General features: G+C 33.3%; 1 protein-coding gene, 1 long non-coding RNA gene and 1 other non-coding gene across 3 annotated transcripts; all 3 read left to right on the plus strand.

Annotated features, from left to right (window-relative positions):
• The first annotated feature begins 3,025 nt into the window (after positions 1–3,025).
• TRNAL-AAG (transfer RNA leucine (anticodon AAG)) lies at positions 3,026–3,106 on the plus strand. The gene has a single exon. It is a non-coding gene; the product is annotated as a tRNA-Leu (tRNA).
• A 9,118-nt stretch (positions 3,107–12,224) lies between these two features.
• On the plus strand, positions 12,225–26,955 carry LOC148779657 (uncharacterized). The gene is made up of 3 exons (XR_016044394.1): positions 12,225–12,367; positions 15,111–15,245; positions 26,210–26,955. It is a non-coding gene; the product is annotated as an uncharacterized LOC148779657 (long non-coding RNA).
• LOC18441454 (uncharacterized) lies at positions 15,240–17,949 on the plus strand. The gene is given in 2 exon segments (XM_088851901.1): positions 15,240–15,940; positions 15,942–17,949. Coding segments are annotated over 2 exon segments (2,103 nt in total). The 5' UTR covers positions 15,240–15,432; the 3' UTR covers positions 17,537–17,949.
• Positions 26,956–27,344: the final 389 nt, after the last annotated feature.

Below are 27,344 nucleotides of genomic sequence, written 5' to 3' on the forward strand. Positions count from 1 at the left end.
GCGTACTTCTTGCTTCCACCTACTTCAGCAAGTATTAACAAACGGACATGTATACTGTGCTCCCTCAGGATCATACTTTACCTTTCCTCCCCTTAGAACATTTATTTGGGAGGAATTTATTTTTTCCTCAATATCAAAATTATTTATTGATATGGGAGGTTACCCAAAACGGATTACATCATAAAAAATAGAAAGCCATGATAAGGATGCTCTTTTATTTTGGCTAACAGTTGAGTTCCTTAAAAACATGCTGGAAAGAAATAGAAAGGCATATTACCAAGTCAAGAATATGAAACCCTATAGATTTAAGTTATGAGGAAACTTTTTGCTCTTTATTGCACCATATAATGGCATTCAGAGAGTCCCCTTCAATAAGACAATCATCACCCAAATTATTGATACGAAAAAGCTTTAAGTCCTGTAAAAGAGTAGCCATTTCAACACAACTTGTAGTCGCTTCACTTATTGGCCCTGCATATGTGATAATAATATGACCAATGGAACCTCTGGGCACATAATTTGGGAGGATTTTTTTCAACCTACAATTTTGGGAGCCTCTGGAATTACTAGATAATTATTCTCAAAAGGAAAAAAATTATAGTTTGAATTTTCTAACACTTGATCGAACCAAGATATATGTTTTCAAGTGCGTAGATGGTGCAATCATATAAATTTTTTATTGAGATTAATCTATGAGTCGAAGATGCTACATCTCAAAACTTGAGGACCTAAAATTAATTGCAGGTAGCATTTCACCCAAAACAATAAATGGACAATATACTCCTGCAAGAGTATAATACCATTTGGTTCAACAATATACCCTTGTAATACTTAAAAATAAAATAAAATAAAATGCAAGAATAAGAAGAAGAAGAAGAAAAAAAAAAAAAACCAAAATATAACTATACCCTTCTAATTGCTTTTAAATCTCTTTCCTAGTGTCACTATAGTAAAAGGAGCATATTCCTTTAGGAAAAGTCTATGTAAACAGATTAGCCAATTCCTAGTGGACCCAAGCTCAAAAAAATTCAACAATTATTCATTCATTTGTAGAAAGTTTATTATAATATAACTACTTCATAATGTATAGTACTCAATAGTGTAATAATGTGTGTGTGTGATATTTACATGTGGCTTTTGTGGGGGTGACATTAGACATTGATAAGTCACATCTCAATCTCATTATTTTCTTGTTTGGTAGATTTGGTAACCTTGTCATCTTTAGGACAAATTACCCACCCTTTATTGCTATAATTTATTATTCCTCCTACCCGTTATTTGCCACCATGGTTCAAAAAACGATCGTCTTATAGGTTAATATATTGGCCGATACATTGGCCCTAGGCCTTGCCCATAACGTAAGTCAGTGTTATGGGTGTCAGGCCAAAAGCAGGCAATACAATAAAATGTTTTAAAATAGAAAAGTATACAATATGACCATTTACTCTTGGGTATAAAAATGTCGTAATATTCTTAATTGTTATGTGTGAAAGTGGGCAGCTTAGAATATACCCCTTACTGAGTTTGCCTTACATAAAATTTTTATTGGACTTTATGCATGGACACACCGCAATTGTCTGATTTTGTGCCAGGAAGCTTGGGGTGTTTGTGACCTTTTTGTATGAAAGATAAATGTCTCAGTTTATATAATATCTTTAAAGATAGGATAAAAATAAAGAAATGTATATGATAAAAACAATTTATTTTTGATACAATAAGGTTTCAATCATTGTCAACCGTTGGATGTGAAATCTGATGGGTTGTGATATGTCACTAATTGAGCACGAAGTCCGAAATAATTGTTTTTTTGAAATTGTGATACATTTTAATATAAGATTTTACATCTAATGGTCCAAAAAAATTGTGACATTCTTGTACCAAATATAAATGATCTCATAGTATATAATCCCTAAAAAAAATTTGAGTCGATTGGCCTATGGAATAGTTGTAGATCGGATGGTCCAGATTTGAGATTTGACCATCGGACAACCAGTGTTCATTGACAAGGGTGAGAACATTTTTGTTTATTATTATTGGACATCTAGTTCAGTGCAATCGTCCCCAAGAATTTTGGCCATTTGAAGTTCCAATCTATTAGGATTGAATTTGGCTAGCCCATACTGTTTTTGTAAGATGGGTGACTCACAATCCGTTTTCCTCTAAGATATATCAATCAATATAAAAAATACAATGAATACTCAATATACAAGTGAAGGGAAAATCTAGAACAAAGTATTTTTGGTACATGAATGTCATAATCAAGACTACCACTAGGCATCATATTAGATGGCGGGAGACTGACCATATTCTCAAAGCCCAAAAACATTTTTTCAAACTTTGTAACACACTCCTAGCCACTTGATCTTGAATCCTATGGCTAGGAGTAGATGTGATGCTCTTGTACACAAGATAAATTGTCTTATAATATACAATCTGTGTTGCTTCGCCCTACTCTAAAAAACTAATGCCTGAGCCACAAAATGTAGCCCGAGGGCTGGGCCACAATAAGGCCGGCCTTGTTCAGCCTAGCTCAATCCACTTTTTTCTTTACGTTTTTCCTTGATGCTTTTTTATCTAGTCCGGCCTGGATATAGCTAGGTACAGACCTGAGCTAGGGCCTCTTTGGCCTAGTCAGGGCCAAGCCGGGCATGGGTGAGCCTTTTAGGGACTAGGGTCAAGGTAGGCCCAACCCAGCCCCAGCCCATTGCCAGTGCAAGACACAAGCTCGTACTCGCCTAAGTAACTTAAACTCGAGTGGGTGCTGGGTCTAAATGACTTAACACTAAAAAAACAAGTGACCCAAGCCAAAGACATCTCATTTAAACTTTCAAAGACTTAGTTGGATCAAGTTGTCCGACTCGGCCGAGCTTGTATGTGACTTGAGTTCAGGACGCTAGCAAGTCTCCAGTCACCGTTATACGCTGTGAATCATTTCTCACCTAAACTGTGTTTTCAGGGAGGAAATCATACGAGGAATTAGACGGCTATGTATTGTAGATTTATTTAAAGACTTATAACATAAGGTGTTGAGATGGCCGAGTTGGTCTAAGGCGCCAGATTAAGGTTCTGGTCCGAAAGGGCGTGGGTTCAAATCCCACTCTCAACACGGAAAATGCCTTTTTTATTTATGTTGTATTCTCTGAGTGGTCCCTTTAAATTTCTGTTTTCATCTTTTATTTGGGCAGTTCTTTCTTTATATTGTATTCTGTTACTATTTTTTATATTGTATTCTCTTAGTGGTCCCTCTAAATTTCTTTTTTTTTATGTTGTATTTTTTATCTTGTATTCTCTTAGTATTTTTTATATTGTATTATTATTTTTTATATTGTATTATTTTTTATATTTTATTCTCTTGGTATTCTTTTTTTTATAATGTATTTTCTTAGTGGTCCCTCTAAATTTCTTTTTTTAATATTTTATTTGGGCAGTTCGATGAGGCATGGGTCTCCTACTCGTAATAGGAATATAACTTCGAAAATTGTTTCATGCGGGCTGGACTGCATGACTACATATGCGGTCCAAAAAGTGTAAAGCATCCATCTTAAAGATGGATGCAATAAGTGTTCTAGCTAAAAGCAATAAAAACTAACAGTTGAAATGTTTTCTAACTAAAATTATTATTTATAGTTTTTAAAATTTATTTATTTTTTCATATTTATGATCTCCTTGTTAGAGATTACATGTCTTTAAAAATTAAGTCCAAAAATCCATCTCAAAAATAGATTTATTAATAGACACGCATTTCTACATACGCAAGCTTGGGCGCATATTGTGGTGCCCCACTGCCCTGACTACCTAACCTTGAGCACGTTTGTGCATCATTTAAAAGCTCATATAATCCTACAAAAATGCTCAAGTGGAACTCTTGCCAAAATTTCTTTCATGCTACATTCCTCATTGAAATCATACTAACTCTCAGAAATTGGGCAATATTTTGTCAAAAATTTTTGTCGAAAATTGAAGTCAATCTTTGTGAGTTCCCCCTTGCACCATTTGATAACATTTACAAAATTCCTGACCTCATCGAGGTTAGTAGTAAGCTTAGCAACTAATTTTGTCTATGTGCTTCAACTTCATTTGCTTCGCGTGTTCCACACGGACTTGAATATGTGAAATTTTTGGCCGCACTCTCATTTCTCAACATCCCTTTACCTCTGCCCTGTTGGGGTTTCCAATTGAGCTTCCATTAAAAATTGAAAAATTGAGTTTAATGAAATCAATTGGTGGAGCCTGGTTAAATTTTTTCCATTTTAAAACTTTTGGTCAAGAAAATTTACAAAAATTATTGAAGATATATGTCTTAGGAACCCCCAACCAGTGAATGCAATGTTGGCCGGTTCAAATCGGAATCGGCCGGTTAGATCTGGCCGGTTTTGGTTTTGGTCGGTTTGAGTGATCCAGCCTAGTATTTTAAAAAACATTAATTTTTTTTATTAAATCCCCTAAAATAAGGGATTTCTTTGTAATGAGTTTTTAAATGTTTTTTTTTATCATTTTGGCAAAGATTAGAAAATGTTTTGGTCATGAATACTTATTTTTACATTTTCCATCTTTTTTCAAAATTTAAAAAACACCTCTAAACACAAATTGATTTTTTAAAATTTACTTTTCACGAATTTTCACTTTACTTAATCATGCTTTAGATATCCTTTTTATATTTTTAACATTTTTTTTTTTTTTTTTGATTCTGATGCCGATTCGATTTTTCGAACACTGTCCCCAAGGAGACAAGGCATCTTCCCATATTATAATAGGCCCTCTACGATTCTCTCGTAATGTTATGAATAGAATCTCTCTCTCTCTCTCTCCAATATTGTATCTATATGTTTGGTCAAAATGTTATAAAAGATTTTAAGCTCCTGCATTAGCATATCGTGCATTGGACTACTTAAACACCGCAATTAGGACTTGTGTTTGGGCATAAGTGGTTAGGTTTTGTCCAAAGTTTGATTTCTACAGCTGAACTACCTTTAAAAAGAATAATAAGAAAAAAACCCTATTTAACAAGTATATTTTTAGAATCCTAGATTTTTGGGATGTAAATCTGTCACAATGGAGTCTAGCCTCAAATAAGAAAAAACAAATGTATATATTATGAACTATTTATTTTTGGTAAAAGAATGTCATAATGACTTTTAGCCATTGGATGTAAAATCCAATGGATAAAAGTATGGCATGACATTAGAGAAGTTTTATTCTGGACCTTGTGCCCAAACAATAATGCATCCTTAACACCTGATTTCATATCTAATTGTCTATGATGTTTGTGACGTTGTATTAAAATAAATAATCTTATTGTACATATTTCCAAAAAAAGAAAAAAAATCCAATATATATATATAGGAAAATACTGAGGTTAGCCCACTAACTTATAGCTATATACAATCTAGGCCGATTTGATGATTACGACCTCATTTCGTATTTGAGTTTTAATATTTTTTCTATAAATCCAAATCACTTGAAATTTTAAAGTATATATATATATATATATATATATATATATATATATATATATATATATATATATATATATAGGGAAAAGATGAGATTAGCCCACTAGCTCATATGAACATATGAGCCTAACGGCCCAGATTGAATCTGAGCCAATCTGACGATCACAAAAATTTGGTAGTGTTTAAATTTTTTTTTCTATAAATCCAATTTGCTTGAAATTTTAGGTATGTATTCTTCTCATCAAGGCGTACTTAATAAAAATATAAAAAAAAAATTTCACGAAAAGCAAATGACCAAAATACCTTGTAAAAATTTTTGGGGGTATTTTGGTCAATTTATTTTATGTAAAATATTTTTTTGATATTTTTCAAAGATTCACCTATTTTTTATGAAAACACTCCTAAAATTTCAAGTGATTTGGATTTGTAGAAAAAACACTAAAATTCAAATACTACCAGACATCCGTGATCGTCAGATCGTCTTAGAATCAATCTGGAAAGTTGGACTCATATGTTCACAGGAGCTAGTGGGCTAATCTCATATTTTTTCATATATATATATATATATATATATATATATATATATATATATATATATAGGATGAGGTTTGTATAGGTACGCCTCCTTAGGCGTAGAGGTAAGGTGCCCTTCAAAATTTAATCATGGTATATATTTTTGAAGTAAAATGTCCTTAGGATTATCTCAAAATCTATTTCTATATCTAATTATAAAATTTAAAATTTAAAAATGGTAAAAATCAAGTAGACCTATAAACCTTGAAAATGGACGGTGTAGATAATATGTTGTAAAATGCATTATTTATGAGACTTAAAATCTTTTTATTTTTCACAGTCATACATCTCGATGTCGAGGTGATCAATCAAATGGTTTTTCAACATTAAAACTACTTTTTCCGATGGATTTTTTAGGGGCATCCGTAGTTCTATATTATAAGCTAGCATCCTTATATAAACTTTTTCTATATATATATATATATATATATACACCATATCTTAATGAAAACTTTTCATATTCATCATTATATCAACATAATATTCTTTCTTCCTATTTTCTTAAAACCTCCTTAACAATTAGATCTTGTATTTATTTATTGTTTTGCGCCCCATATCCTAAAACTTATGCATGCAAGTCATCCCTAATTTTTTTCCCATTTTTTGGTTCAAACCGCTTAAAATGCGTACATGTCCCCAACTCAAATCCTATCATGCCCAACTAATCACGAGGGACATAAGGTACCGAGGATCTAAAATTTGATCAATATGAAAATTTAACCAATTTGATTATAGTAATATATATAGAAGCAATAAAATTTAACCTATTTTATTATAGTAAGTATATAAAGGAGAAATAAAAAGTAACCTATCTTATTACATAATAATATATAAGAGAAATAAAATTCAAGAGAGAAAAAGATTTGTTATCTTATTATATAATAATATATAAGAGAAATAAAATTCAAGAGACAGAAAGATATGCTATCTTATTATATAATAATATATAAGAGAAATAAAATTCAAGAGAGAGAGAGATACGCATATGATATCTAAGATTATTTCTATATCCAAGAGTGTTCCCCATCAAAGAGCAAGATAATCTCACTAAACCAATATTTAAAAGTTCAAACTCCATTGGTTTCCATCTAATATATTATTTTGTTATATTTCTCCCTCTCTTTTGCTTCATAGTTCTTCCTTTCTCTCAACCAGGTACGTGTTTTTTTATTTCCAATTATTTTATGGAGACATTGCCAATTCTTTTTTAGAGTTGGTGATACCTCGTAAGAAGGATCTCCACTTTTTTTTAGCAAGTTTCTTCAACAAAATTGTGCACACCAACTTTTTGGACTCGGGCCCAGTAATATGTACTAAGTTTATATATATTATGCATGAATTGATACCTCAACCTTTGGTTGAGGATTAATATATTCTTTTCAGTACGAGCACTTGCTATAAAAGTGTATGTCTTATATATTAATTTTTTATATTTTTATTAGATGCGCCTCATTAAGATGTACACGTGCTCTAAATTTTAGATTATTTCGATTTGTAGGAAAAATAATAAAAAATAAAACACTACCGAACGATTGTGACTGTACGAAAAATTTTAGACGGTGATGATGGTAGGTGAAATCACTGTTCATTTTCGCCTATAGATGTTGGGAAGACTTTTCCTATATATAGTATATATATATATATATGTAGAGCACTCCAACCGCCTCCACCGGAAGATGAACTGCGATTTTATAAAAAGGATGTGGATCTTTTATTTGCTTTTGTTGTTTGTATCAGGCTTATCTCCTATATAATTATGATTGTTTTTTCATTTAAAAATTTTATGTCTCTGTTTTATTATACTGTGTTTGGTGCTTATATTAGGATCATCTCACATAGTTGACGATGGCCACTCACTTTACAAATGTATTGCCTTGTCTTTGCACATATTTATTAGTGAATTGGTTGACATCAACGTTTACTTTCATTTTGCGATTTTTAATCTCTCTCTCTCTCTAACTCTTGCGTCTTTGTTAGTGGAATATGGTTTGAAGAATTGCGTTAGGGTCTTCATAATATTATTATAATATCATAATATATGAAATGCAAGCTTAGTAATAATAAGAGTAGAGATGATGAAGTACTTGAAGTTGAAAGAAATATAAAAAAGAGTGCACTTTCAATATTTTGGCTCGACAATCTAAAAGAATTGAGAGATTGGGGAATATGCACATTAAATTAGAGCTGAGTGGGCAAAGTGAAGATGTGCAAATAAAATTTTATGTGACCACTGCATATTAATGAAGCTGAAAGGCAAGTTCTATATGACAATTATGTGACCAGCTTCGCTCTATGGGGCAGAATGTTGGGCGGTCAAAAAACAAATACCCATAAAATGAGTGTAGCGGAGATGGAGATGTTGAGATATATGAACGGCAAGACAAGAAAAAATAAAACTCGAAATACATATATTCTGAAAGATTTAGGTGTGACACCAATAAGCTATAAGATAAAATAAGATGAGAGAGAGTAGACTTAAGTAGGCTGACCATTTGTAGTGCAGACCCAGTACAACACCTATTAGGAGGTGCAGTTAGTTCAAGTGGAACGTTAAAAAAAACCAAAGGGTAAGCCCAAAATGACATTGTCGAAAATAGTGAGAAAATATTTATAGATTTATGCTTCACTATCGTATGACCTTAATAGAACAAAATTCTTTAAATTTGTTTTGACTAATATTGTTATCGTGATATGTCCACCTAGATCAAAGGATTCATTTGTTACATATTTAAAATAATTATTTACTTAAATGAACATTCTTTCCCACGTGCACACTTAATCCAACTAGTATAAGTTAAGTGATAATTCATTCTAAAAAATCTACCCCTAAAAAACTCATATTAGACACGTAAACAAAAAAATTTCTCATTTATTTTTTTGTACAAGAACAATTATGCAAGCTAGGAGAACTAGAAAGTTGCCTTGCTCGAGTTGAGAGAGTGAAAACAAAGTTAAGAGAGATGTGAGAGGATTTTTTATATGAAATCTTGAAATCCACTTTAGAAATCACGAAATATATATTTATTAAAGAAAAAAATGATTATCTAAAGGGAAAAGTTTATATAGAGCCGAGGCTCTAAACAATCAAAATTGAGCCTATCTCAAAAAGTTCACTAGAAGAGGTTGTTTGGATACCCAAATATCTTCAAATTGATCATCTCGACATCAAGATGCATGGACATGAGAAAAAAATGGATTTCAACTTTTGGAAATAGTGTATTTTGTAAGGCATTTTTAGACCGTCAATTTTCAAGATTTTCAAGTTTTCGTAGATCTGTCCATCTGCACTATTTTTGAAACTTCGAACTTTATAAATAAATATGAAAATATATTTTAAGGCTATCACAAAGATTTTCAATAATAAAACTACATTTCTTGACAATATTTGAAGGTAGGCTCTGATTTGATTGTTTAGAGCCTAGCCTCTATACAAACCGCACCCTTATCTAAATGCTTAGATGTGACTGTCCAAAATTAGATAGTCTAGTGCTCTTTCTTTTGTTTTTACTAAAGAGTTTTATTAGAGTACTTCTGCACAGAGTTTTCTTTAATATACTTAATATTTTTGGGCACTTGATACCCATACCTTACAATGTAGTAAGTTTTTATCTAGGAGTATATTAAGTACGGAAAAAGTTTATATAAGGATATACAACCTTAAAATGTAGAATTAGATATGCGCCTAGAAAATGCTTCAGAACATGTTACTTTAATGTCGAAAAACCCTCTAATTGATCATCTTGACATCGAGATGTTGAATATGAAAAAAAAAGAAAAAAAAGAGGGTTTTGAGTCCCAAAAATAGCGTATCTTGCTACACATTATCTAGACTGTCCATTTTCAAGATTTTCATATGTTTATAGATCTACTTGATTTTAATTATATTTGGAGTTTAAAATTTTATAATTAGATATGGAAGTAGATTTTAAGATAATCCTAATACTTATTTATACCAACATTACATATTATGATAAAATTTGCGGGTGCGCCTTAATTAGATTGTTTAAGATTGCAACCTTATAGAAACTACACCCATTAAGTAATTAATCAAAGATAAAATATAATTTTTTGATAGAAAGGAAAATATTTACTAATTATAGTAGATAATGATATTATCCATATGAAGCATGATATCACCCATATAGACCATTAATTTTTTTTTTTGGGATAAGTACATTAATTTTTTTTTAATTACTGATAAAATGCTACCAGTTTTAGTTTATAGAAATATCTATTCAACCTATCTCAATGATGAAAAATACCCTTGTTCAAAACAATTTGTATTACAAAATAAAGGTAACAAATGTCCAATGTATATTGAGTATATTAAAAAAATACTCCATATGTAAGAGTACCCTAATAAAACTCTTTTTAAAATATGTAAAGGTTGAGTATATTAAAGAAATACTTCATCTGTAGGAGTACCCTAACAAAACCCTTTTTTAAATATGTTAAGGATACGAGTGGAGGGTGGGACGTTATATAGAGGCATTCACCTCCCAACCCACTGATGCCCTGTAGTTATTTTTAGGAAGATCTAGAACTATAGGTGTGTGATCCAATTCAATTCATTTTAGGTTAGTTGCTAGGCTGAGTAGAATTGAATAAACATTTTTATAAGTAGAATTAAAAAAAATAAAAAATATTGATCAAAATAAATTTAGAGATATTTGAGTCATTGTTTTATTTGGAATATTGTTTAATCATTTTTACTTAGTTATATGGACCTAGTTCTTATGAGTCCATGTAGAAATGAGGTGCCTCTTAAAAATCTATTTTTGAGATGTATATTTGGGCTTAATTTTTTAAGGGCACGTAATCTCTAACATGAAGATCGTGGATATGAATAAATAAATAAATTTTAAAAATTATAAACAATAATTTTATTACGAAAACATTTGGACCTATACTGAATATTTTTTTAAGGAATATATCTAAATAGCATAAAAATAAAATATGATACTAATTATTAGTTGTAAAATCTCCACTGTTGGAAGGGTGTACATGTGCACGCTTCCAATCGAGACACGTTTCATTTTCTTCCAAAATTATTTATTTGCAATTATCTACTATAGTTTAAACGAGAAGAGAACCTGCTCTTTTTTATGACACGTGTCATCTCCCTTTTCTTGCTATTAGTAGTTATAAATATCACACATATACCTTCCTACCAAAAGATACTTCATTTCCTCCCCATCCTTAAAATTAGGCATAATTATACATCTCCCTCTTCAACTTTCTCTTTTTTTGGGATTAGTAGTTATGAATATCACAACGATACATTTCCACCAAAAAAACAAAAAAAGATATGCTATTTCCTCCCCATCCTTACAATTTGCCATAACTACCTCTATGAATAAAGATACATTTTTGAAAAGGTACCTCTGTAAAGAGTAATTTCCAAACATCTCATAACTACCACTAATTATATAAAACGGATGATATGGACATTCTTAACTATCTTTCATTGCCTCTCTTTCCTCATTTTCTCTCTACTCCATTTTACTTTTTACCCAACGACTTTCTTTCTCAGTTAAATCATCATACTCTCTTTCTACTCTTACTGCATCGCATAATATCTGAAAAATCAATGAAGGACAATATCCGAAAAATCGAAAAAGAGTACAAGCAAGTAAAGTAAATGTATATTAAACCTGTAATTTGATATTCACAGCATCGCACAATCTTTAGAAAATTCTGGAATTCGACTCTTATTGCATCAAAAAAGCAAGTGGAAAAAAGGTATGTCTTTATCGTCTTGCTCTTTGTGATGTTTTTACTTTGAAGTTCATATTTCTATCGTATTAACCTTATCCTCAAAGGAGAGGATAATAAAACCTTCTTTTTACCTCGAGCTATAGTGACTCTGTAAGGACCTGGATTTTTTCGGCATTTTGTGGTGCACTGGCTAGTCGTCGGCACGAGGATGCTGTCGAGCACGACGCTATTGAGCGTGACGCCACCGAGGGCAATGCTGTCGAGCGCGACAGTCCAGGGGAACTTCTTCTCTCTCTCATGATTGTTGCATGTCTCTTGAGTTGGCACACGCATGCCATGCATGTGCCACTTCTTCTCTCCCTCATGATTGTTACATGCCTCTTGAGTTGGCACACGCATGCCATGCATATGCCAATTGTTAGTTGCATGCTGCCGCCCCCTTTCTTTGCTTATTTATATCCTCCTTCATACCCCTCTATAGGGTTTTATTCTCTCTCTTCTCCCTGCCCTTTCACCCACGTCCTCCCTCTCTTGTCTTAAAGCCTTAAGCTTGAACACATCCTTAGAGCTTGGTCTTTTGAAAGGAACTTGTGTGGAGAACCTTAGAGTCTCTTTTGGTGCATGTAAGTAGATCTAGCTTCCATGATTCTATGCTTTTATTTGATGCATGTTTATTTAGTTCATCAAGTGTGAAATTTATGTATGAATATGAATGTGATTGTGAATATAGGTGTGGATATATGCTATTGAAATCTTGCCAAAATATGCCATGTTTTTCAGAATTGTAACTCCCATTGGTGTTATCAATTGAGTACAACAAACATTTCTATTAATGACGAAATTTTGTGGGGAAGGTACCTTTTGAATCTATTTTAAGATGGAAAAGACCTCCTGTTAATAATCTTTTGGTTTGAAAGTTATTAGGCATTTTTTGAAATATGTCATAACTTTGAAATGAATTTCTAGGAACTTTAGGTATTTTTATGTGGGACTTTTCGTTGACCAAATTGTACCAACCATAGAACATGGCTTACATACGTGGGAAACAAATCAGAAATAAAATTATCATATCACCGTTACACAAGGAAAATAGGTGGTCATCATGAATATATAAGAATAATCTAAATTTTAGGAAACAAACCTGTCGTTAGCATGAATATATAAAAAATTATTTATTATCTAAATTTTACAAAAAAAATACGTATTATCTAAAGGAAAAAGTTTATATAAAGTTGCAACCTTACCTCTATACCTACGATACACCTCAAAAATCCATCGGAAATGTAGTTTTAAAAATAAAAAGATTTTAAGTCTAAGAAATAGTGTATTTTACAAAATATTACCTACACCGTCTATTTTCAAGATTTTCATATGTTTATAGATCTACTTTATTTTTAACCATTTTTGACATTTAAAATTTTATGATTAGATATAAAAATAGATTTTGAGATAATCCTAAGAACATTTTACATCGAAATTATATACCATAATAAAATTTGAAGGTGCACCTTATCTCTATAGCTACGGATGCCTCCGTTTGCCAACTGCACCTTTTTCTAAATTTTAGGAAAAATAAGTAGTATTATATGTTGTTGTTCACCCCACGAAGATATGTAAAACGTTTTGTTCCCAATCCATTACACAAAGAAAATATGTGGTCATCATGAATATATAAGCAAATATGTATTATCTAAATTTTACAAAAAAAAAATACGTATTATCTAAATTTTTTGAAAACTAAAGAGTATTATATGTTGTTGTTCATCCCAATAAGATATCTAAAATGTTTTGCTCCCAATCCATTACACAGAAAATATGTGGTTATTATGATCTCAAGAGATTTTAAAAAAATATACATGTATCATTTTGAGATGAGGAAAGAGGAAGGCTCTCTACAACCCATAGAAAGAGATTACAAAACATTTCTAAAATGATACACATATATATATCAATTTTTTAGAAATCATATAATTATAAAGATAAGTAGAGCTATGAATACACATATATCAATTTTTTAGAAATAATATAATTATAAAGGTAAGTAGAGCTATGAATAATTACTAATATGTTGGTTGATTCTTTTACCAAAAAAAGTCTTGTTATCGGAGGCTGTTGTCTCTAACTCTGTAATTTCCTTTCAGCCTTTTGAATAAAAGTTTTTAAGTTTCATAAAAAAAAAAAAAATCTTAAAATTTATTTACGCACCTCTCTCCCTCTCCCTCGTCCTCTATTCATCTCGACACTCTCTCTAACCCTCATACTCTCTCTCTCTCTCTTGTAAGGTATATATTAATTATAATGATATAATGACACTTACATAAATAGTATATTAGCATCGTTTATTAGTAATAAAGAATTATATATAATTAACCTATGCTTTATAATAATATAAGGAATTAATGAATATAATATATTATAATGAAAACTTATATTCATAATAATTAAGAGGAATTGATATTGCATAAATTTAAAGATATTGAAACTTTATAATATTTTTATTTATTTAAAAATTTATTATTATATAATTATTTATTATAATTTCATTAGTGGATATTATGATACTATGTTGTATTATTAATAAATTACAATTGCATACTGCATAAATTTATTTATAATGAATAAAAATTTACAATTTTTATATATTTTATATCAATTAATAATATTTTTCAACAAGAATTAACATGGAGAAAATTAATCAATTTGATTATATTAACTATAATTCATAACTATTACAATATTCATAACAAAATAATTATAATTATTCATTAAAAATTGCAAGAGTATGATTGTAATATTTCACTAAATATCATATTTATTATACAAATAATTATAATTATAGATTGCATTACCATAAATATAACTACATATTCATAATAATATTATTATACAAATATATACCACTTTAATTTTTTTATTTTCGCAGATATTGTTGGTCGGCATTATAAATGTGATCAGTATGTGTATATGAATAATAGTAATTATACTTTGATAATTAAAAAATGCAATAATTCATTTAGTTTAATGAAATTAAATATAGTTTGATTAGTTATAGATATAAAAATCATGAATTTTTATTAAAATTATGAATAATTATATAATATAAATTTATTTTTATATAAATATTACTATAATTAAATTAATGATCATAATAATAATTAATTTGATATATTAAAATTATAATAAAAAAAATATTACGCTAACATTTTAGTAACAGGTGCCGACTACCGGTTCGATTTGAAATGAAAGGTTTTTGAAAGAACTGTTTCTACTCCAAACCTGAAGCTCCTTTAATGGAGAAAAGGCATTTTTGCTCTCTCATTTCCCGCCTTTGCTCTTTTACTAAAAAATTATCTCGTTTCTCTGCAGCTTTTAATGGCTTCAGAAGTCACAGTTCTCAAGCTTTCTCTGAATTCCCCGTGGATTTCCAGAAGGGAAACCCCAGAAATGCAGAGCAACACCTCCATGAGAGCATCACCAAGCTTCGTTATCTTCTTGAACAAGGTAAGCCTCAGAACGCTCAAACCCTAATCAGGTCTTTCTTACTATTCAGAAGCGTGTTCACTTCTCCTTCTGAGCTCCTCAAATCTTTCTCTGATGCTCCTCATGTCCAGACATTAGCCTGTAACTTACTGTTAAATTCATGTGTTGATCTTAAATTGGCAATGGAATCGATGGAAGCTTTCGATTGATGAAAAGATACAGTGTTTTGCCTTCAATTTTGCCAGGCAACAAGCTTCTGGAGGTTTTAGCTTCAGGGAGACTCTTTAATGAAACCCTAGAAGTGTTCTCTGAAATGTTGGAGCTAGGGCTTAGGCCTGATACATTCACTTACAATACGGCTATACAATCATCTGTGAAGTTAGGAAACATTAAGGAAGCTATTGATTTGCTGTCAATAATGGAAAAGAATCAAACGAGGCCTGATTCTTTTACTTATAATGTGATAATATCCGGTTTATGCAAAAACAAACAAACGAAAGATGCAATGAATTACTTCACTGAGATGGTTTCGAAATGCTTAGTGCCCGATGGTGTTACATATAATACTCTGATCGATGGGCATTGTGAGAGTGGTAGCACAAAGGGAGCCTTAAATTTGGCCAGGGAGATGGAGGAACACAAGCTGAAGCGTTGTAGGTTCACCTACCATGCGTTGATAAAGGGGTTTGTAAAATTTAAAAAGTGCTTTTCGATTGCTTGATGAACTGGTGAGTAAGGAAATAACCCCAAATGTGATAGCATATAATTCTTTGATAAATGGCCTTTGCAAAGAGAGTAGGGTCATAGAAGCTGAGAATTTAGCGCACAACATGGAGAGAAATGTGGTTCCCGATATTGTGACGTATAATACGTTGGTTGATGGGCATGGGAGGCTTGGTGAGTTTGAGAAGTGCTTTCAGATTCTTAGAGAGATGCAAGAGAAGGGAATCAAACCTTATGTAGTAACTTATGGCTCACTTATAAATTGTCTATGCAAGATAGGTAAATTGCAGGAATCTGAACTTGTTCTTAATGATATGTGTGCTAGAGGAGTTCTTCCCAATATACAAGTGTACAATACCTTGATTGATGGTCATTGCAAGGTGGGTAATTTAAAAAGTGCTTTTCGATTGCTTGATGAATTGGTGAGTAGCGAAATAACCCCAGATATGATAACATATAATTCTTTGATTAATGGCCTTTGCAAAGAGAGTAGGGTCATAGAAGCTGAGAATTTAGCGCACAACATGGAGAGAAATGTGGTTCCCGATATTGTGACGTATAATACGTTGGTTGATGGACATGGGAGGCTTGGTGAGTTTGAGAAGTGCTTTCAGATTCTTAGAGAGATGCAAGAGAAGGGAATCAAACCTAATGTAGTAACTTATGGCTCGCTTATAAATTGTCTATGCAAGATAGGTAAATTGCAGGAATCTGAACTTGTTCTTAATGATATGTGTGCTGGAGGAGTTCTTCCCAATATACAAGTTTACAATACCTTGATTGATGGTCATTGCAAGGTGGGTAATTTAAAAAGTGCTTTTCGATTGCTTGATGAACTGGTGAGTAAGGAAATAACCCCAGATGTGATAACATATAATTCTTTGATTAAGGGCCTTTGCAAAGAGAGTAGGGTCATAGAAGCTGAGAATTTAGTGCACAACGTGGAGAATGAAGGTGTAACTCTTGATGTGATTACTTACAATTCTTTGATCGATGGGTACTCACGAATAGGGGATATGAGCAAAGCTCTTGAGCTCTACAAAAATATGGAAAATATGGGCATTAAACCTTCCACCATAACATACCATGCCCTAATGAGTGGACTTTCTGGGATAGGCAAAATGGAAAAGGTTGATGAGCTTTACAGTAAGATGTCAGAGAAAAATGTGATCCCGGATGTCATGATCTATAATTTATTGATTCAAGAGCATGCAAAATTCGGGGATGTTCAAAAGGCATTTACTTTGCATAAGGAGATGATTGACAATGGGTTAGAGCCTGATGAGATGTCCTATACTAGTTTCATCATAGGGTTGTGTGCAGAAGGTAAGATGCGAGAAGCAGAGAAATTGCTTGCAGATATGAAAATTAGGGGATTGGTTCCTAGTGCTCTCACATATAATACTCTTATGGAAGGGCATGTAAAGCTAAATGATTACCTGTCCAAGGAAATGATTGGAAATCGCTTTTATCCAAGTTCTTTTAACTGTGATAAATTGATTACTGGTCTCAGAGAAGAGGGAAGGTTTCAAGAAGCTGAGCTCGTTTTGAGCGAAATGAACTTCACTTCAAGTTCATCAATTGATTAGCAGTTATGGTCACAAGATCCTTCTTTTGTGTTTTCAATGCCCAAGTGTAAATGTTAGGCATTCAAGATATGACCAGAGCACGCCATAGCATATGGGCTTATATGGGACCGTTGTTAGGAAGGGAGGCGTGATTATGAAAAAATGATTTCCCTCAATGATGCTGATGGTAAATGATACTCATACAGAATTACAGAAGAGTTGTCAAAGGAATGTATTTATGAAAGTTCAAAACACAAAAATGTTGTCCTTGTTTGTAAAATGCATATGTAGTTGGTATTGACTATAGTTTAAAGTCATGTACTGAGTTGCATTTGTTGAGTATGCCATAAATAATTATCTGTATGTATCATACAATGAATCTTAGATGAATGATGGCAAAGCATGCATGCTATGCAATTCTCATCGTGCGTCAATGCATTTGCAACATCGTTTTTGATACTGCTCCATCCTTTCTCCATTTAGAATTATTACCCTGCTGCAAAATTGACTTGATTTGATACAAGGCATTTGTTTTCTGAAAATTGAAGTTGATTGGATTGGAGGGACGTTCTTGCTTCTCAAGGTCCTCTTTGCTAGCATATGGCATTTTTCTTGGTACTTTTATTCTAGTGGTCACATATTATGTGCTGATGGTAATCTATTATGAGGTTAAAGATTGTTGCATGTGAGGTGATTAGTAATTTAGTAGCCTACTTTCGTCAGTGTGGGAAAGCAGGTACTCTGGTCGGGTCTCGCTAGGATCTGAGCCCGAGTCATACCCAGCCAAGTCTGTCTAGGACTCAACCTACTCCAAACAAAAAAGATAATTAAATATTTGGAACAGGCCAGGCTTAGCCAGTTCCGATCTGGTTTGTTCCAGACTCAGCTGCCTGCCATGTCCGAGTCAGACATATCACCAAATTTTAACAATCCCTTGGGTCTAATGTTACAATTGAACTTCTATTCCCTTGTCATTGCTTTTGAGCACATATGATACTAGGAGTTTAGGATGCATTTCCACACTCTTTGAATGCAAGTGCACTTTGTTCCCCCCCCTCCCCCCCCTAAAAGAATGCAAGCTTACTTGTTAGAACTTAGAAGTGTTGAATCACAATTGGAATTGTTGAATCACCCTTTGTTGTAGTATCTGGAAATGTACATAGAATGATTCAATGGAAGTGTACACAGAATGATATTGAATCATGTTCTTGAACTCTGTGTGCCATCATTTGTTCTGGCAGTCGCCAAAAGCCAAAAATTAGTCTCAGGTGAGCTAATCATACCATGGATCACTTATTTAAGTGTGTAAAATGTATATCATGAAGTGATTTTTGCAAAACTTAAATTTACCCTCAATTCAAATGTTGTTTTTTTAGTAAGGGAAGAGTTCAACTGAAGTTTGATATCTTGTTATGGACTTTTCCAAATTGATTTCTGGGCTAAACGTGTGTAACATGACTGATATTATAAACACATAAACAATGGAAAGTTAGTTCTTCCACATTCGCTGACCTAAAGGTTGGTTTTGAAAAATGAAACCAATAAAATTCAATCCCGCTCCAGTTATCGAACCTATTCCTTAAGTTACCACTCAACAATTCATTATCTCTATGGCCATCAACCATAAGAATGTCATTGTCATACTCCTGAGATGTGCAACTGACACCATTTTCTAACCACTAAGCTAGACTAGTCAAGTGAACAAGTGCCCCACTATATGATGTAGCATAGAATACTCAGCTTTTGTAGTCCTTCTCCCCTTTGTAGCTATTAATATATGATGATTGATTACATCAACTAGCATGAATGGTGCAACCTAAAGGACATAGCCCTTGGATAAGAGAAAAAATGCAAAACTAATAAATTAGGACAACAGTTATGGGAAGCACAAGATTCCTCAATCAAAATGGATTCACCATGAACTCCACTAAAAGGCTTCTCCATAATGATCATTACACTCCGGGAACAGTACCTACTATGAGCAACCATCTAATTACATTGAGCAAATCGCCTTCCAAAATCATGGGCCTGAGATAAGCAAAGAAAACTTTAATGCCATCAGGAAGGCTTTTACTTTTGCCTCTGTATGGTCACAAAGACCTCCCAGCCCCGTGAAGGTCATAAGCACTATTCAGGGTTGTCTTTTAAGTGTGCTTCCCATGCCCAATACCTGAAGGTTCCCTTGTGAGCTAAGTTTTTAACTGGTGACTTTTAAATTGAAAGCCAGTTCAAGGCTACCCATCGTAGGGATGGAACTTACAATCATCAGCTTTGGCTTGCCATGCATATCACCTTGACCAAAGCAAAAGAATTTGAGGAATAGGGTCCATAATATTTTTTTGATAAATGAGGTTCTCTAATGTTGAAATCCTTATCCTTGGTTATTTAGGAATTCATGTCCTAGAAACCTCCATCCATCTTTTCAACCCTCTACTCGAAAGTATTCATTCTTCACTCCCACTTTTGGTCCCTGCCCCAACTTAGATCTAATTCTTTGAAATGTTCCCCCAGATACTTACAGTGTTCTCATCGACCTACCTCTCTCTCTCTCTCTCTCTCTCTCTCTCTCTCTCTCTTTCTCTCCATAATTAAAATTGTCAAAGAACTTTCGTCCTTAGTAGATAAAAGTTATAGACTTAATCCAGATCTACTCTTGCTGCCTGATTCGTGCATTGGATTAATGGACCTGTTGTAGATTTTAAACTTGAAACTTCATGAATTAGATTGAAATATTTTAAAAAGTCAGCAATATGGTTTGCATGCCTACAGTTGAGAGAGTAATGTGGTCAACCTCTTGGATATGAATACCAGTAAGAAACTGGCGTTGCTCATCATGCAAAACGTTTGTGGTGAGTCCGCCAACTCATGTGTCCCCCCCCCCTGGATTTCAAGGGTTTAGGAACCAAAAAACTCCCTAAACACTATAAATCCATTTCCACCTCAGATTCGTGAATTTGGAACTGCAAAAACTGTGTAGATCTAATGATCTTTGAAGATTGAAATGAATTGTCCAAGAAAGGGTACAATATGGACCCCCTTTTGAGGCTCAAAATTCATTTTTGTTTTTACATATTCATGATCGTGGTGATTGAGATGATAGATGTGTAAAGTTTGGATCCAATCCATATCCAAGATGGACTTGGAAGGTTGATGCTAGACTAGGTTTGCTAGGGATGCACCTAAACCCCACCCCTTATCAGATTCACCCATTGGAGAGGCATATGGCAAAATCTCTTGCTTTTGAAGAAAATGGTGAAACTTATTTTGTATACAACAACCAAAATCCTCTTGAATATATTTAAATCCGTTGTTTTGTGCAAATAGTATATGATATTTTATTCATTTCAAGATGCTAAGTGTACCAGTTGCATGCAAAAATATTAGGAATGCATGAAATTTGACCTTGGGAGTTACATAATAGAGATCCTTATTGTGAATATTTATAGTGGAAAGAAATGGGTTTGCATGAGCTCCTGTGTTCTTACTGGTATAGGCCTAGTTTGATCTGTTTAAGGTTTTTGAAGTTTCCTAAGCTTGTTTGGAAGATGGAGCTGTCTGAACCAACACCAAACGCTTAACTCAAGCTTTTCTTTGATGGGCAGTAAACCGTTAAGAGTCTAGGGCAGACCCAGACATGGGCATGGACCTGATCCTCTGCGTCAGGTGAACACACACACACACACACATACACACACACACAATGGCCGGGCCTACCCCTACCCAAAACATATTGGTGCAGGCAGAACCCAGACCTGGTCAGTCTGGGTCTGTTGGACCCAGACTTGACCAACAGGGTCCACTTGGCCGGTCCAGACCTGGACTGGGTTCAGGTTGACCGGGCAGTTTGGGTGACCTAACCTATTCTTTTTTTTTGACTTTTTTTGTATTTATTTATAAAGGATCACAAATTGCACCCCTATTCTTAGGTAAGCAAAATTGTTCCATCTTCCTCCAACTTTATATTATATAAAATATTTGTTTTTTGAATATATGGTTCTGATTTTCCAAGATTAAAGTTCTTCTTAAATTCATAAATTGGAACATTTGACCCATTCTTTGAAATATTAATTCTTCTTCAAGATAGTGGGATACGGAGGTTCCCATTTGTGTGTTCCAGAATCTAACTTCTAATCTTTTTCGAAGCACTCACTTCGGAATGGACAGTCTTTGATTTCCTCGAAGTGAATGCTCCTTCATAAACTTGGATTGTCTCTGGATTTCCTGAGTGAAGGTGCCTCATTAAGTTCGGATGGTCTGTTCAAATGGGGGTTCCAAGGTTTAATATGAGACAAAGGGAACGAGCCTAAGATATGGATCATACAGTCTATCAAAATGCGTATAAGATTCCTCTGCATCTTGGTATATGGTAATGACATAGAGGCTGATATAATAAGCAAGATGCCAACAACCATAGAGAGAATATTAGGAATGATCCTCTTGTATTCAGCTGTTAGGACTTGGGACATGGCATCAGCATTTCACAGAGGAGTTTGTCTTTTCCTTTTCACTTTTTTTCTGAGAGAGAGAGAGAGAGAGAGAGGATTTACTGAATTCTATGAGAGAAAAGATTTACTAGAGTCCATGAGAGAATTCTTTGTGTGTTTGAGAGAGAGAGAGAGAGAGAGAGAGAGAGAGAGATGGAGATAGAACGAGAGATGGATTCTATTTTCCAACATAAAATATTAACATGTGCACTGATTTTAAAAGATGTTGGTTTGTTGGGGTATGCCTAGATTTTCTGGGGGAGAGACAGATGTAGGACCCTTTGTATTGGTGACCATCACATGATATCCCTTTCTCCACCACATTCATACATAGTGCCTAAACCCCACCCACCATCCCTTCCAACCCATGAGAGGTTGCAGTGGTGTACAAGCTGTCTAAACTGCTCTTTTTAGTGTCCATGCATGAGTGGTCAAGGCCACAACAGCCCCATGTGCATCACACACTCATCCCTCCATTTCTCACACATGCTCACCAGTTAAAATGCCATCCATGTGCTCTCTCTCTCTCTTAACACACATCTTTTACACAAACATTATTGACAACTACCAGTGATTTATCATCTCTTATACCACCACAAAATCACCACCTCTCTCCTCTCTCTCTTTCTCTCTCTGGCGCACACACATGATCGACAACTAAGTGATTGATTCTCTTTGGAGAAGTCTTGTATGTGTTTGGGGACGCATTTCTACATTTGCATCCTCAGCATAAAACATCCAATCTTAAAGATAGATGCATATGTGCGGTCCCTCTAATAAAGTTAAAACAAATGGTCTATATATTTTTTTCATGAAATTATCAATTTTAATTTTTAAAATTTACTTATTTTTGCATAGGAAAAAGTTCATATAGTTCATATAGAGCCGAGGCTCTAAACAATCAAATTCGAACCTACCTCAAAAATATCACTAGGAGAGGTTGTTTTGATTCTCAAATATTCTCAAATTGTTCATCTCGACATCAAGGTGCATGGATATGAGAAAAAAAATGGATTTCAAGTTTTGAAAAGAGCGTATTTTATAACGCATTTTTTGACTGTCAATTTTCAAGATTTTGAAGTTTTCATAGATCTTTCGATTTACACTATTTTTGAAGTTTTAAAATTTATAAATAAAAATGAAAATATATTTTAAGGCTATCAAAAAGATTTTTAATACTGAAACCACATTTACCGATACTATCTGAAGGTAGGCTCTAGTTTGATTGTTTAGAGCCTAGGCTCTATACAAACCGCACCTTTTTGCATATTCATGATCTCAATAAAAGAAACTATATGTTCCATAAAATTCAAGTCCTAAATCCATCTAAAAAATAATGGATTTTTAAGAGGGGACTCAATTCCATATGTATCCAAGAACTTATAGAAACCTTGCCCTTCTCTTACTCCTAGCAACAACACAAAACACTAGCATACAACCGTTATTAGGTCTCTCCCATGCCCAACTGCGTGCTCTCTCTCTTTCTCTCTCTCTTTCTCTCTCCCATTCTTTTTCTCTCTCTATGTTTCTTTTTCTCTCTCTTTCCTTTTTTTTTTTTTTAAAAAAAAAAAAAAAAAAAATGGAAATGATTCTTAATAGAGTGTCGGCAGCAACCGAAAATACGCCTCATTAATACTGCCAACTTTTGTCCTTGCTCAACTCCAACCTTTACTTTGGCTTGTCTCAAGTTTTGGGTTCCATAGAGCCCTTTTAGAAGGACCCTTTAAAGGTGTAGGGTCCCCTACCATGTTTTACCTTATATTTGTCTCCTGTCTTAGTCATACACAACTCAATTATACTTTGTATGGGACCTCCTTTATGACATCTCATTGTCAAGGAACTCTATAGAAAGAGAATGTGAAGCCTCCTTTTTTTTTTGGGCACCTGTAGCCATTAATGTAGCCATTAATGACCTCCTTTGGAAGATTTTTTAGATTGAAATTTTAGAATCATTTGAAAATCACCAAATGAGTATTTTTTGAAACTTGCTTTGTTTTTTTTTTTTTTTTGAGTAACGAAACACTTGGATCTGATTCTACAACTTCAAAATTTGGATTCTTAAAAATGCTCCAAGATAGAGTTTTCCGAGTAGTAAATGTACTATGTACTCCAATAGGAGCAGGGTTTTAAAAATGCTCATCCAAATTGGAATTATCTGATTCGAATTGTGGGCCGGTCTAGCTCCTAGCTTATAGTGGTAATTGGCTGCTTCCCATCAGGATCGGATAGTTCTTTGATAAAATCAGTTAGTTTTATTAGGGAATCGGCTGCTTTGATCCCATGTTTTATAATTTTATTTTTTATTTTTTCTAATTTACCGATTCACTCTGTCGGATTGCAAATCTAAACCCTTGATTTGTAGATCCAAACCTATTTTCCAAATGGGCGATCCAGGGACTTATCCATTTTTCCAACACAAACACTGAGCAGGAGTACATAACTTTTGTCGATATTTTTTTTTTTTTTAATATATGAATTCATTTTACTTAAAGAAAAAAAAAAGAAGAAGATGCGAAGAGTGTAAATGGGTGAAAGCGATGGAAAGCGACTCAGCTGAAAGGCAAAAAGAAGGAAGGGATGATAAGAAATAGATTTGAGCCTGAGGGCATCTTTGTCATTTCTCTTTCAAGAAGTTGATATCTCTTAGAATAATGAAGAAAATTGCGACATAAATGAAATGTCAGAGGTCCTAAAAGGAAAAAAGTTTATACAAGCTGTTAACCTTAGCTCACATTAAAAACCCACAATAAAGAAAAAGATTGTTCTGATGTCTTAAAACGAATTGAACGAAATCCACGATAAAAAATAAAATAAAAAATTACTCTGATGTCCAAAAGCCTTATATATATATATATATATATATATATATATATATATATATATATATATATATATATATATATATATATATATATATATTTACATATACATATATATATATATAAAATAAAAAGTTGGGATTAGCCCACTAGTTTATATGAATATATGAGTCCAACGGATTAGATTGAATCTACGTCGATCTGACGATCACGGATGTCCGGTAGTGCTTGAATTTTTTTTTTTTTTTTTTACAAATCTAAATCACTTGAAATTTTAGACGTATGTTCTTCTCATCAAGGCGTACTTAACAAAAATATAAAAAACTTTATTCATAAAAAAAAAAATGACCAAAATACCCCTTAAAATTTTTCAGGGATGTTTTGATCAATTTATTTCATGTAAAATATTTTTTTTATATTTTTCAAAGATTCACCTATTTTTGATAAACACACACCTAAAATTTCAAGTGATTTGGATTTGTAGAAATAAAATAAAATTCAAGCACTACCAGACATCCGTGATCGTCAGATCGGCCCATATTTAATCTGAACCGTTGAGCTCATATGTTCATATGAGTTAGTGGGCTAATCCCAAATTTTTCCATATATATATATATATATATATATATATATATAGTAATGGGCTAATCCCAGCTTTTTCTATATATATATATATATATATATATTCTCACCTATCCTATATTTCTTTTTTAGACAATCCCGTATATATAATTCAAGTCATGAATATGGTATATTACGTAGATTGTACATTTTCAAAAATATTTAATTGTTTAAAAAATTATTTGATTTTTATCATTTTACAGCTTTAAATTTCATAATTAAAGATGGTAATAGATTTTCATGCCATCACAATGCTCACTATCCCAAAAATACATCTTAGGAAATAGTTTTAAGGTAGGCCTGCCTTTGATTGTACCCAACTTGACCGAATCCAAGTCCTTCCTACCCAAACCCGTCCCGAAAGGGATTTGGAAGACCCAGAGCCAATCTGGTTCATGTTTTTAATATTTACATAATAAACCATTTAAATCTATAGAATATATGTATTTGTATATGTATGGGTGCGTGCTCATGTGTATAAATATTATAGGGAAAACTACTGCAAACCCCCTAACTTATAATTTTTTGACACTCTACCTCCGCCTTAAACTTTCCTCATTTCTTTTTCTTAAAAACCATCTTTTCTAACTGACACCCCAACTCAAATAGTGATATCTTTTTTGATGAAAATACCCCTTCTTATGGCTTTACTATACGAACAAATCATTTGGACGAACCCCAATAATACTTTTGCCGGACTGTAGTTCTTATTTGCCGGACTTACGACATATGCTGGATTGCATTTTTATAATATCGGACTGCTTGTTTAGACAATGATACACCAGATCGGAGACCACTAACGCCGGATCACCCTACTCATGTATCTAAAACACCGGACCGAGACCATGAAATGACGGGCTTACATCTCCAGTAGTAAAATCACCGGAGCGAAGTTTTGTAATGCCGAACCGCGAGTAAGATATTGCTAGACTGCATCCTCCCAGTGCCAAATAGATCGACCATAACGCCGGAGCGAAACTGTGAAACGCCGGACTGACCCCATTTCAGTATGTAAATTGCCGGAGCACTACTTCAAATCACCAGACTGCCCACATTACAGTAAACATAGCGTCGGACCGTGCATATACATTGTCGGACAACTGCATCAAAACGTCGGAGTGATTTTATTACAGTACGTAAAACGTCGGACTGCGCCCACAAAATGCCGAACTGCCTACGCAAATGCCGGATCGACAGTCACAAAATGCTGGATTGCCTACGCAAATGCCAGACTACCTACGCAAATGCCGGACTGCCTACGCAAATGCCCTTTTTAACATAGAAGTTAAAAAGATAGGGTAATTTTGTCTTTATTTCTATTTTTTTTAGGTTGGGGGGATATTAGTTAGAAGATACGGTTTTTTAAAAAAAGAAGTGAAAAAAGTTTGGCGTGGGGGTAGAGTGTCTAGAAAGTATATTTTAAGACTTTTTCAACAATTTTTCCAATATTATATGTATAAGCTTATGTGTATAAGTATTATATATATAAAGCTTATTCAAGCTTCACAAGCATAAAGATAGATTCTCTTTCTCACTCTCAATTTATAGTTACACTCACCTATCATATACTTCTTCATGACCATTGAGAGACTAGGAGTGGCAATCGGGTCAGGTCGATCCAAACCGGGTTTGGGTCTAGGTTTGGACCCAATAGGTAAGCTTCAGGTTGGGGGTTGACCTGACCCGATATAAAAGATGTGAGACATATAAACAAATATACTAAATAATATAATAATTTTTTATTTTTTTTAATTTCTAGATTCGAGTTTGGGTTCGGGTTTAAGTGAAACTTAATCGGATGAGTCCGAGTCAAAGTTGACGTAGACCCGACCCGACCTGACCTGTTGTCACCCCTATGCGGGACTAATGTCTAAAATGTTAACTTTTCACACCATGAGGTATATC

This window comes from Amborella trichopoda, chromosome 11 (genome assembly GCF_054954075.1).
Source record: "Amborella trichopoda isolate Santa Cruz 75 chromosome 11, AtrichopodaSantaCruz75HAP2 v2.0, whole genome shotgun sequence".
In the NCBI taxonomy this organism is placed as follows: domain Eukaryota; kingdom Viridiplantae; phylum Streptophyta; class Magnoliopsida; order Amborellales; family Amborellaceae; genus Amborella; species Amborella trichopoda.